Here is a 13,180-nt window from a genome sequence, read left to right as displayed (position 1 = left end):
TGCGGTCGGCTTCGACATCCAGTAGTTGAAAAGTGAGAAACACTTTGTCGCGTTCCCTGGCTGTTGTAGACCACTGACATAGGGCATTCGAACCGTAGTCTTGAGGATATTCTGGATGCGAAACGTTTCCTTCAATTCCAGGAAGCGTGGATCCGCAACATTGTATTGATTTCACAAAAGCTACATTACAAAAAGACAAAACTTCATGATGTTAAACAGACATTGTTAAGTTCCCCGTATAAGGTGGAAAATTATTTCAAAAAATTAGGATAAATACGATCGACTCACTCAAGGCTGTAATAATGAGATATAAAACTTTAATAACTTACAAATGACAAGAAAAATAAAAAGGATTGCTTTGCGGATATCCAACATGGTAGACATCAAAATCCTATTTTTCTTATATCCGTGATATCACTCCATTTCGCCATGCTGCAGGTACAGGATAAAATCCAAGTGTCACATTGCAAAATTTAGTTTAACAAAATCCAACTGAATTGCTGCGAAAAGATCGAATGGAATTTTAGTTATTTTTCTGAATGATCATACGGCCGAATAACCTAATATTTTCCAAAACGTCTTTCAAAAAAGTAAAAGTTATAAGTTATACAAACATTAATATCAAAAAAACATAGACTGCATCACAAGTATTTTAGTCCAACTGGCTGTTTTGTCTCTTCAACTTCCGTTTAATTTCGAACAAAAGCAAATGGGTTTTGATTAGCAACAATGTAGCCCTTGATCGTCATGATGAAACTCTCTGTGTGATTGCGAAGAGCTATCATGCCTCAAGGATGCTTCAACTATCGTATGCTGTTTATTAGGAATGTTCAATTGACGTAGTTTAACGACAATTTATAATACTTGACAATTGTCCGGTTACAATTGTCAAGTATCGAATTGATTTGTTATTCACATATAACGTTTACACCCTTTCGTTGGTTCATGTCCTCCACTCAACTTTTTTAATTGATGTTGTCCTGACAACATAGCATGGCACAGGAACTCTGGAATCTGTAAACTAAATGTGGCCCAAGTATACTTGGTATGCTATAAAGCCAAGTGATTTTAGTTTATTTCAACACGTTAATGTGGTAACAAGTCAAAAAAAGCAATAACCATACACTTTAAATGACGGGTCGGCCACCCCCCTCGCTAGGTGGTTTTTCATGGCACGCCAACCGATTTGCGTGTTTAGGCCTATATTAAAGTAACAATTTAACCGGTTGAACTGCTTGCATGCCATTGTCTTAAAATTCACAAAAGACTCTGCTTTATCTTTATTATTGATATCTGCTGGCACGAACCACTATTATTTAGAAAAACGTTAGCACGCGAGGTCATTAATACATGGAAACAACAACTAAATTGGCACGCGTCGCCTGAAAGCTAGATTACCGACCAAATGGGTTCTATGCAAAATTGTAATATGCTAGCCAGACGTTTGCTTTGGTCACAAATTTCACCAAAGTTGGGTTTCTGCACCAACACTGTTATAGCCGAATATGCCGTTTCCGTGTGGTTTCGTTTTTTTTCGAACCTTCTGCTTTTTGAACTTTTTTGATTTTTTTTCTAGTTTATCTTGTAAAAAATGTAGGCCTATGTGTGCCACCAACTTATAGTTTTATAGAATTAACGACATGCGATTTATTTGGTGACATTTATAAAGTTTTATTACATCTGTCAGGTCTGTTTAAAGGTCAGCCAGGTCCGGGGGTTTAATTTCTGCAAATATATCATGACGTTAACTATGTATATAGTCTACACTCTGAAACTTTATAGACTAGGCTCTATAGAACATCATGAACAACACGTCAAACACGTCCAAAATCGGTTTTAATTCTAAACGATTCGTCCGCAATAGCTGGACATAAATGTAGGCTACTCTTAAGTTAGCACTTATAGGCCTACTTTAAAAACTAAACTTTTATGACTAACCAAGCACAGATCTATCAGTAAAACGTGGTCAACACGATAAATCCCTTGGCCGAGAATTCTTGCATGGCCATTTAAGAATGAAACCCTTTGTGTCCGTGAAAAGGCACCGACGTTGGCAAGTTTTCGGCTGGTAGTATCGTTTGGATAGCAGAATCGGAAAGTACGGCACGGAACCAGTAACAAAAAAACAAATATCGTCTTTAAAACTGGCTCAATATATAAACTAAGCTGTGTGTTGGTTGACCCTCGTAGGCCTATTAAACATGCAAACACACATAACAATAATATGGCTTTACTCAGAGCAAGTTCAATGATTTATTTAGAACTTTTAAACCGATGCTTGCGCTAAATCTGCAAAACCTGGCAGTGGCATACATTGTAAAGACTACGGCAAAACGTAAAATAGGGTAGGCTACTGTCATGTTTGCTTATATTTGCGATGTAGCTACGGCGACTATAGGAACGTAACTCAGATAAGCAACATTTTTAAAATGTGTCACCAATACCACAGCAAAAAGTGGCATCAAGAGCAAAACGATAAAATATACAGTTAGACAAGTACGGATTTTATAAATTTTAAAGTTACCAGCTTGTTTTATAGTTAGTTATAAAGGGTAATACTAAAAGCAGAAAAACAGAAAAGCGGGAAAAGCAGGAAATCAACACTAAAAGCAGAAAAGAAAGGAAAAGCAGAAACAAGGGAAATTTGTGTTTTCTAAAAGAGGGAAAAAATAATTCCAGAAAAACAGAAAAAGAGTAAAATTTCTTGTTTCATAAGATTTTGAAATACGAAAAGCAGAAAAACAGGAAATGTTTCTTTATTTGTTTTTTTTGACGTTCTAGCTCGTAAAAACCACTCGAAAGTGTTTTGATAGCGTTCTACATTGATTGTGTCAAAATACAGAAAAGACGGGAAATAAACAAATAAAAAACATTTCTTGTTTTCCAGTATTGGACGCAACAGACAACACACAATCGATGTAGAACGCTAATAGATCACATTCAAATGATTTTTGCGAGTTTGAAAGGGGCTCCTCCAAAATACGCAATCTATAAAATGTTGATGGTTAGGGCTTTTAGGGTCTGGGTAAAGGTTTATAATAAAAATAACACTATAATTTAGTTTTAGATTCCCAGTTTGGACTTAACATTCTCATATGTGTTGAGAGTGGTACTAAGCACTGTATGGTACCACATGTTAAAACTAAGAAAATTAGGTCCAAAAGGTATCTAAATTAAATTATAAAGTTATTTGTATTACAATCCCTCACCTTGACCCTTATAGCCGTAGATTGCGTATTTTAGTGTAGCCCATTAGAAAGGTATAAAAAACAAATAAAGAAACATTTCCCGTTTTTCTGCTTTTCGTATTTCAAAATCTTTTGAAACAAGAAATTTTACAATTTTCCTGTTTTTCTGCAATTATTTTTTCCCTGTTTTAGAAAACACAAATTTCCCTTTTTTCTGCTTTTCCTTTCTTTTCTGCTTTTAGTGCTGATTTCCTGCTTTTCCCTCTTTTTTGTTTTTCTGCTTTTAGTGTGACCCGTTATAAATGTTATTTTAATTACAATGCGATATCCCAATCAAAATGATCTTAGTCAGCATGGCCCAGGCACAGCGAGTCACAGCATTTTCAAACAAGTTAATTAGATTAACGACATACGATTCTAATTTTTTGTGTTAAACAAGTTAAGATGTTCGAGTTGCTTTTTGTTCTTGTGTATTTTAAAGAGAATGTCATAAAACACTTTACGCATGGCTGAACTAGTAAGCGTTCCGGCCTTGACGACAAAAGACAGTATCTTGGTGTTTTTTGTGCTTGGTAAATATTTTGTTCGTGACGCTTTAAAATAAGTTACAACATAGACTACTGAGAGGTGATTTTTGTTTGCCATAACGGGTTTTCACTTCAGATTTATTCAATATTGATTCTTTACGTTACATTCAATATCAACTAAAAAGAGCATTATTTCGAGTCTACTAAGTTCTACCTACTTAGTACTTAAAGTATACTTTCAGCTCGGTTAAACTTTTGAGATGCTTACTGTGGCAAACCAAGATAGAGATGGTTTATTAAAGGAGTTGTTTAAAATTTATGATCAAGAATCATTACATCTTCTTACTGCAGAACAAGTGCAGCTTCTGTACCAAGATGTCAGAATTGGCGGTCTTAGCATTTCACAGGTAAACATGTTGTAAATACATACGGGTACTTCAGGTTTTGGCGTTTATGTGTCATTTCTTAAAAACAAAAGCTTTCTTTACAACATGTTTTTTTATTTCGTTTTGTAAAAGGTAATGAGGGTAAGTATATAGCTTATAGGCTGTAATCATGTTTGTTATGATGACTTCTCACAACATTAAAATAAAATTCAAGCTGTCTAGTATTTCAATGCCTTTTCATTTAAACAGTTGCATCAAAAAGTGTTTTAATGTGTGCTGTTGCTAAATTTGTAAGCTCTGGGATAGTACTGATTTTAACCTTCTCATTAAGATATCACAGTTTGTTATTATTGTTGTTCACTGTTCGCACTACAGGCATAAATTTTATCCGAGAAGTACTTCAGCACACTGACACAATCATACAGTTTTCACTTTTATGAGACAAGTAGCATGGTCTAATTAGTTGGGTAAAAAATGGACCAGTTGGTTTGTTATTCAAAATAAATTGTTGGTTATTATGGGTCCCCTTCCCTGAAGGGGACACATATTGATTTTACTCAAATTGTTTTTGTTTGTTTTTCTTTTGTTTTCTTCCTTTTTTTTTCTCCCCAAAGTTTGTCCGACTCGTTTTTCCATCAAATGTTTGATGGATTTGGCTGAAATTTACACAGATGGTAGATATAGTTATGTAGATGTGCATCCCACTTTGTTTTTGTTGATAACCCCAGTATTTACCCCACTAGCCCCCTAAAATGGGTATTTTTTCCCTGAAGTTTGTCCGACTCGTTTTTCCATCAAATGTTTGATGGATTTGGCTGAAATTTACACAAATGGGAGATATAGTTATGTAGATGTGCATCCCACTTTGTTTTTGTTGATAACCCCAGTATTTACCCCACTAGCCCCCTAAAATGGGTATTTTTTCCCTGAAGTTTGTCCGACTCGTTTTTCCATCAAATGTTTGATGGATTTGGATGAAATTTACACAAATGGGAGATATAGTTATGTAGATGTGCATCCCACTTTGTTTTTGTTGATAACCCCCAGTATTTACCCCACTCGCCCCCTAAAATGGGTGTTTTTACCCAAAGTTTATCCGACTCGTTTTTCCATCAAATGTTTGATGGAGTTGGCTGAAATTTACACAGATGGTAAAAATATTCATGTAGATGTGCATCCCACTTTGTTTTTGTTGATAACCCCAGTATTTACCCCGCTAGCCCCCTAAAATGGGTGAGTTTTTAAACAGTGTCAGAATTGGCTGAAATTTGGATTTCTTGTATAGTATGCCATTTATAGGTGTCGATTGTTGTGTTCAACCCTGTAGTCCTAACATTTACCCCACAAGCCCCTAAAGTGTAAAACGTATTTGTATGGTACTGGGCACCACAAACGAAAGATTTCTTTGGAGCAATAGTGTTACAAGGGCAACCAGTTGTTTGTTGCTCGTTGGTGGGTTTCTTGGTGGTCGTTTTTGCGCCATGGCAGTTAGGGGCTTGTTAACAGCCCTATGACGTCAGAAACAGTAACGGTTGTTGCTCAAAACACCTCTAGTGGTCGAAATTGTAAACATTGGCGGATTGGGCTGAAATTTTGCAGTACTATTGATTGAGTCATTGTGGTTTTTATATATTTTTTAGTTTGTGTGTCGAACCCAATTAGTTGCCCTACTAGCCCCCTAAAATGGGTCAGTTTTTTTAAAACGTTAAATAGGACATACTTTAACCAATATCTGGGGTGAATCTAATTTTATAGTTTGTATTCTACATAGTATTATTATTTAAGCCCAGTGCCGATCACTGTGTTTTACCTTACAACACCCGACTTTTGCATGGTTATCTCTTGAAATGCATTATCTACAACTTTGCATGTGTGGGGACCCATGAGTTTTTGCCTGCAGAAACGACTAAAGTTATAAAAGACGGTGACTAATATGGGACCCAATGCAAAATAAGCATAGGAAATATATTTATGTTTTAAAATAGGTTATAGTGTATATGCAAGGGCAATATGTGCTAAGCCACCCTTCTAGTTAACTTTTTATTTCTTCATATTACAGGTGGCCGCATCAATGCATTATGTTTGTGGCAATTCAGACTTTTTGCTTTCAAATGACATAAGAAGTGTTGTTGAAGTAAGATTTTATGTTGTTGTTAATGTGTGTGTATCATGCTGTGTTCTTTGGATTTTACCATGAGCTTGTTCTTTAAAAAAACATAACTATCGAATAGCTTGTGTGAAGAGCAATGCTGACGTTTTAACAATTTCTGTTGTCACCATCAGTGTATCAGGAGGTTTTTTTGCAGGAAATGGATCGAAGGTATTATTTGGTGCAGGATTTGCAATGGGAGTTTGCCCTGCTGGATAATCTTCATGTTGGAAGAATATCAGTGGAAAAGGCAAGGTAGCCCATTTTAAGACATTAAAACACATTGATGTTATACTTGTTTTACAAAGTTTTATGGCAATCGGTGCTCATCAAAAACATGTTGTACATGAAATTATTCAGTGTGCTTAGCATGTTTTAGGAATAAGACATTTTGAATGTTTTCATGTTTTTTTGCACAGGGATATTAACTAATTTTCATTGTAGTTTAATGTAACATGTAGATTCGCGAAAGATCATTTCTTGGTTGCTGCTTGCTACAGTGGTTGGGAAAAACTGGCATCTAGTTGATTTAAGCGCATTCCTGATAGTTGCCAGGCCATATGTTGACTGGTTCCCGCCTGCCAATTGGGTTTGATTAAAACTATTTGTTTATCAAATAAGCCGTCGCTTACTTTGCGCCCACATGTGTATTCGTTTCCTGTCCTGTGACGCCTACTCGACTCTGAAACAGCATATGTCGCACAAAAAATGCTTAGCGCTGTTTATTGAAATGGTCGAATGTAATAAAAATACAACCACAGTGATTTCAGGATACTTCGTCAAACTGCTCGCTTGACCCGCCTTTCCACGTCTGTCGCAGTCCCGTCGCCCGCTGTTCTGCTATGACATAGCCCTTGAAAAAACAAAATAATTATTTTAAACGTAAAAATGTTGTTTTTCCTGTCTTAACGTGCAGTATTACACTAATATATAATTACCAAATTGAAGCATTTAGCAATATTTGTTGATAGTCTCTGATCCAGCATAACCGCAGTTTTGTTGCATTACGTCACATTGTCCCGTATCAACGAGAAACTAATGCAGCAAAAGCTGCGGAGGTGCTGGCGTCCAGTAAATAAATGGCCACAACTTTAAAATACGAAAGTTAAGAGTCACAAACTTTAATGGCATTTAACCTTCTTGAGCAGTCCACGTCTTCAAACTCGAATAGAGCGTTGTTTTTGCCCTTATTGGGTGTTATGTTTATTTGAACGGGTGACTTTAACCTTACCTGGGCAAATTTCCCATGTTTCCCGGGTATCCAGTCATCCACACTCAGCCGCTGTTTCCCGCCATAGATAACGCTCCTCTGCTCCTTGTGCGGCACCACATCATCACTATGGCAGTCTTCGAGCGAACCCGCCGTTTTATCTCCCACGCTTGCGGAAACGCAGGTGGGCGAACCTTCCAGCGCAGCCTCCTCCTCGCGCCACTGCGCATGCGCCGTCATTCATCTGTTCCTCTTAGACGCGCTTCCGGATTTGCCTTATGGATTAAATCGGTATTGTCATGGAACCATGCGATCTGTTTACGCGCTTAATACACCACCGTTCCATGAACCGGGCGATTGTGTTAAACGGGACGCACATTTACAAATGATTATAATAGGACACAGGTAAATTGTTCTGCATGTTAATTGACAACATAGCTGAAGTACTTCCGAAACTGTGGTAACAGACTTTGTACATATAACATTGTTATCTCTGACACGTTGTCATTTTGGCAGATCATAACTAATATACAATAACATGCCACGATTTAACAATTTAAACCCTTGTTGTTTTTTATTATTTCTAGTATTGTTTGAATTGTTTATTATTTCCAACTGAATTAAATAAAACAATACACAATACTTATTTTAGTTTTTATTGTTCGAAACGTCCATCATTATTAAATGATTTTCAACAATCATATTGTTACAGAATGTTATCGTCCTGTTTTGTTTTGAATGCAGAAATAGCTTTGACGAGTATGGTATCCATGTACACCTATTTTGTAATATGTTTAAAGGTTTCTGTTTCAAGCTGTTCATGGCAACTTGTTCTCGAACCGAAAGTGGGAACGCTTTTTAAAATCTCGGCCTGTTCCTCTTGCTCCCCTGGCATTTGACGAAATTGAAGTCGAGCTGTGCAATCGACCGCAGCCAAATGACTGGGATGTTATGGACTTGCAAGGTTGTAATAAATTGTGTTTCTTTTCTTGATCATTTTAAATGTGGACAGTTGTCATATGTGTTTGAACTAATTCTCCTCGTTATATATAATACAGGCGGTGCCAAGCCTCGGATTGAAGTTAAATCACTGGATCGTCCAGTTCAAAAGATTTTGCAGCAAGCTCCCTTTGTTGAACAGGTAGGATCGTGAATTTTCTGGCCCAAAAACAAACTTAACTGTGTTGCTATTTTTTTGCAGAATATTCGTGCCGTTTCGCCAATTATCGCAACCGATGCCCAGGGTAATGTTTTGGTTAATTTTAATGTCTTGATTTTTTTCTAAACTATTAGTTGCAATCTGTTGGCTGTTGCAGCGCATCCACGAGTCTCTATTGTCTTGTCATTATTCGATGACAGCTCATTCTTTATGTAATGACGGAGCAATTTCGTGGAATCTTTCTTGCCAGCTTTGTGTGGCGAGACGTCCTACATATGTTAATCCCGAATGCCAGTACACTTTGAAACCTGGTAGCTCGACAAATTTAGCAAATCCTTCTATAGATTAACTCGACGACTTACCTCACAAGCATTGTTAGAAAAACAATTTATTGAAACCCTTTTTACATTTCATGCTTTATTTGTTTGTTTTTACATTTTTGTTTTCATGGTGTCATATTGTAAACTTGTTCCATACAATCGTGTAATGAAATTGTGCATCATATTTTGGTTGCAGTTACTCCACCTCAAAGCAACGAAGATACAGACCAACGTCTAAAGGTTGAATTATAAATATTAGTTTTTTTGGCTGTACAAATAGACTACCTATTATAGTATTGTAATAATATTACAAAGTTGGCTGATGGGCCATACGTCAAAGGAATGTTTACACTTTAAACACAATTGGGCCAAAGATTTGTTGTTTATTTACACACCTTTTCTGACAAGTAACCCGTTTAAGTAAAAAATAACCCTATTGCATAGAATGCCATCCGAGTAATTTAAATCGATCGGTCCTTTTTCCGTTTGGCTTATAAAACAACTGCTTGCATCGAATCAGGTGGAAATAAACATAAGGATGTATAACAAGTTTTTGTTTGTACTGCTTGTGACGCATGTGTGTGGACGGATGTGATATTTTTAGGAAGCTGCTGCAGCAGAGGCGGAGAAACGGGAGGAGGCGAAGCGGCGGAAGTTGGCAGAAGATGCTGCCAAGCGACGGGAGCGAGATGAGAAGAGAAAAGCTAGAAGAGAAGCGAGACGTGCAGAGAAACAGGCAAAAGGTTTGTGTGGTGTCCGGGTTGTGAAAATATTTTCATCGCTTGATTTCGAATTTAGGATTTGTTGTTTACATGTAGGGCGGCTTTAAGCTCGACAAACAATCCCGGTCGGTTGATCTTTAGCTCAGTACTGTCTCACGAATTTAACTATACACTCCGCATATTGCAAAAATAATAAACCACCAAACGAAATGCAAAAAAACATACCTGCGGGGAATATTAAGGCTTGTAGTACAAATATACAACCTATCCAACCAACCCACATGTTTTTAACTGACTAATTAGGCTTTTTCACTATATTTTTTGTAAAAACGTGTTTTTTTCTGCCTCCGCGTCGTTTGGTTTGATAGTTTGATAAGTTTTGTTGGTACCAACAGGGCCTTGGTAGTTCTGAAAATATTTTAGTTTAAGCTTATTCGTATTACTTTAGTTTACTGCAATTACATATGTATACGACTTTATATTAAAACTTTTGCAGCTATGGAGGAAAAAGAGCGACTTCGATTTAACCTGGAGGATGCAATTGACGCCGAGGAGGAAAAGTTGTTGGAACCCGCCATTAAAGATTACAAGAGTGCGAAATCAAAACATCGTACTAGTGATGATCTTTTGGCAAAGGCTGAGCGACTTCTTGAAATGTTAAAAAGTCGCGATGGTATGTCTACATTGTTTGATATATAGTGGTTCAAAAATAATTTACTATATATTGATTCATAAATAAATAAAATAAGCATTTTCCACGTAACTTTATTTGTAACACTTTCACCAATTCCAAGTATTCATGAAAAATTTGTCAGCGGAAATACGCGTATGATACAGAACTAAAGTGTAACGATAATTGTTTATTATAAGTTGATTTAGTAGTTAATGTTTTGCGTATTGGCTATTGCATTGTTCGAATAAAACATTAGCATTACACGAGGCACCAACAGTTTGCAAAATACATAGCAGGATACGTATGGTACATTTCAGCGCTAAAGGATGCCACCACCCGTCGAATAATCGCTGACTTGGAAGAAGCTCTTAAGAAAGCTCGAAAAATGGGATTTCATCGTTCCGAGGACGAATTGGCAAACGAAGTTGCACAGGCTGACGAACTTCTTGAGCGGTTGAAGAGAATTGAACGTCTAAGGAGCGAGGTCGCTTAGTAGCTTTTTGTCATTTGCTGTTAACTACTTGACCAAGAATGCTGATAAATCGTTTTAAATCCACGCTCTAGTCTAGTGATTCTCAAACTGTGGTACCACTAGACTAGTGGTACGCCGGAACTTTTCAGATGGGACGCGAGTAGATTTCTGTGATACCTAATTTAAGTCAGATTTAAAATTGCATCCCAACTGATCAGCCCTGGTTTTTGCGAAACTCGTGTTTTGGACATTTTTTTGAAATCGCTAATTATGCTCGTCTGGTCGAGAAAATATGCCTATTTCTTGCTCTATTCATTCAAACACGGTTTAGGTCAGTGGTTACCCACCTGAGGGTCGCGGACCCCCAAGGGGTCCGTGAGATAAGTTTAGTTTCAGGGGGTCCTTGGAGGCAAATGTGTTTACGATTATTAACCAACAGAAAAATATTTTTAAGATTCTCAGGCGTTTTTACAATTCTGCATAAAAGTGCAAACTGGTTATTACTAGAGATGTACCGAATATTCGGTTTGCCGAATTTATTCGGCCGAATCGGCCGTTTTTTTAAAGATTCGGTTTCGGCCGAATATTTTGTTGCGATTCGGCCGAAACCGAATCTTTTACGAACATACATTTTTAGCGTTAAACATGACTTTTCTGCTTTGTACCAACGAAAATCGCGTTAATTATCATATGTTTTACCACATTATCGTTTTTCCCACTCCAGACGAAAAATCCGTAATTCATTGGCAGGTTGGCAATCATGCTTGAAGCAATGTTAAAACCCACAGAACTAAAATAAGTACGAAACACAACCATTCTGCACTAATTGTCTGGTACATAAACTTATGTTTTCATGTCAAACGCGTTGAATGCGACTTCGCGTGACGTCATAAAAGATTCGGTTGATTCGGCCGAATTTATTCGGCAAAACTGCCGAATATTCGGTTTCGGCCGAATCGAAATTTCGCCGATTCGGTACATCACTAGTTATTACACTTTGAAGCCAAGAACAATTACTTTTTGTGATTGTTTTTTTGTATTGTGACATCATAACACACGTCATGAACAATAGTTTTATAGGACAAGTATTGGGTCTATTTCCATATACCAGAAAACTTATCGATTGGTTGTGTTGACTGTTACCATACATACTTCATTGAAATTAAAGGACTCTCAAGGTAAATGAAAATGCCTAACAACCGTAACAAGGTATAAGGCAAGAAATGTGAAACATAGAAAGATCTGTGGTAAATATAGTTGGGGTTCCACAGAATTAAAATTTATAAAAGGGATCCGTGACTACAAAAGATTGGGAACCACTGGTTTAGATCGTACGCAGAGATAGAAAATAGTTGTCAGGTGGTACGCGATCGAAGATTGAGAACCACTGTGTTAGCAGAATGGTAATGGCCTTTATATTTATCGTGGTTTTATATTAGATATTTTTTCTCGCAGGTTTTAGAATTAAAGCAAAGCACCATTGCCGAAATAAGAAGCTATCAAAAACCAATGCCTGTTATTCATCAAGTTATGACCGCCACATATTTATTATTGGGGGTTCCAGAAAAAGAAACCAAGGTACGTCGTTTTTTTACAAAATAAAATTGCGCATAAAACAATATTTATGTGACAGAAATGGACCACTATTCAAACTTTGCTGGGAAAAACTGGGCGTGAAGGTTTAAAAAGGAGAATCTCTCAATGCAACATAAACGACATTACCGCGGCAGTTGCATCCAGGGCACGAGATATTATGGGTGACGTCGATTTAGAGGCGATTCGTGATGTTAGTGCCGGCGCTGCTACCTTCTTTGTTTGGGTAACAGGCTTTGTTTATTATATTTTGTTTATTTTTAGCAATGTGTAACGCTCTGTCTTCCTGTTAACAGGTGGAGGGTATGATTGAAGAGGTACTAAGTGAAAATTGATCGAGTTTCTACACCACAATTTTATGTTACGTGTACTTTTATTTGCAGTAGATGCCAATCCATCCTGTGCTTTTATACATGTCCTTTTTGCAGTTACTTGTTGCAGATATTTGTATTTGTGTTGTTAATTTGTGTACAAAATTCAATCGCTGTTTACATCCAATGCAATCGTTTTTTTAATTTGTTCACGACTATCGTGTAATTTTGAAACTGTGTTGTTAATTGTGTTAGGAACGTTATTTGTGAAACAAGCGAAACAGGACAAAAACAAAAAAAACTAAAGCGTAAAATTGCGGTGCTAAGTGCTAATTGCTGCAGGCTGTTATTAGCTGCGGGCGAGACTTCCTATCACCGTCAGTGACGCACATAAGAAATAAAGGGAAGTTATCCTAAAAGAGCAACCAAAGGATTTCGTATGTCGCGTTGTGCACAAGTTTTTGGTTGTT

The 13,180-nt window shown here is 37.0% G+C and overlaps 2 protein-coding genes across 3 annotated transcripts; one reads left to right on the top strand and one right to left on the bottom strand.

Annotated features, from left to right (window-relative positions):
* Positions 1-3,678: 3,678 nt before the first annotated feature.
* Positions 3,679-13,024, top strand: LOC145229452 (uncharacterized). 2 transcript variants are annotated; one of them, XM_080094795.1, is made up of 14 exons: positions 3,679-3,760; positions 4,067-4,122; positions 6,161-6,235; positions 6,408-6,505; positions 8,261-8,424; positions 8,519-8,601; positions 8,662-8,704; positions 9,136-9,179; positions 9,544-9,682; positions 10,158-10,334; positions 10,652-10,818; positions 12,262-12,384; positions 12,440-12,625; positions 12,696-13,024. In XM_080094795.1, exons 1-14 carry the CDS (start codon positions 3,694-3,696, stop codon positions 12,732-12,734), a joined length of 1,461 nt encoding a protein of 486 aa, XP_079950921.1. In that variant the 5' UTR covers positions 3,679-3,693; the 3' UTR covers positions 12,735-13,024. The 2 variants fall into 2 exon arrangements, with proteins under 2 accessions (XP_079950921.1, XP_079950920.1); XM_080094794.1 differs by lacking the exon at positions 3,679-3,760 and having other exon boundaries at positions 3,929-4,122.
* Positions 6,958-7,787, bottom strand: LOC145229458 (uncharacterized). The gene is made up of 2 exons (XM_080094799.1): positions 7,482-7,787; positions 6,958-7,103 (listed from the first exon to the last, which is right to left on the bottom strand). The coding sequence occupies exons 1-2, from the start codon at positions 7,698-7,700 to the stop codon at positions 7,017-7,019; spliced, it is 306 nt and encodes a 101-aa protein (XP_079950925.1). The 5' UTR covers positions 7,701-7,787; the 3' UTR covers positions 6,958-7,016.
* Positions 13,025-13,180: the final 156 nt, after the last annotated feature.

This window comes from Phallusia mammillata, chromosome 5, assembly GCF_965637545.1.
Source record: "Phallusia mammillata chromosome 5, kaPhaMamm4.hap1.1, whole genome shotgun sequence".
Lineage (NCBI taxonomy): Eukaryota > Metazoa > Chordata > Ascidiacea > Phlebobranchia > Ascidiidae > Phallusia > Phallusia mammillata.
The sequence above is the reverse complement of the archived record's forward strand: the minus strand, read 5'-3'. Positions and strand labels throughout refer to the sequence as shown.

What these genes read in the sequence shown, in the direction of transcription:
- LOC145229452 (XM_080094794.1), top strand. Translation starts at nt 3,976, where the DNA reads ATGCTTACTGTGGCAAACCAAGATAGAGATGGTTTATTAAAGGAGTTG. An exon ending in GCGGTCTTAGCATTTCACAG is followed by an intron (nt 4,123 to 6,160) that starts GTAAACATGTTG and finishes TTCATATTACAG; the next exon opens with GTGGCCGCATCAATGCATTA. An exon ending in AATGTTAAAAAGTCGCGATG is followed by an intron (nt 10,335 to 10,651) that starts GTATGTCTACAT and finishes GGTACATTTCAG; the next exon opens with CGCTAAAGGATGCCACCACC.
- LOC145229458 (XM_080094799.1), bottom strand. Translation starts at nt 7,700, where the DNA reads ATGACGGCGCATGCGCAGTGGCGCGAGGAGGAGGCTGCGCTGGAAGGT. An exon ending in AACATGGGAAATTTGCCCAG is followed by an intron (nt 7,104 to 7,481) that starts GTAAGGTTAAAG and finishes TGTTTTTTCAAG; the next exon opens with GGCTATGTCATAGCAGAACA.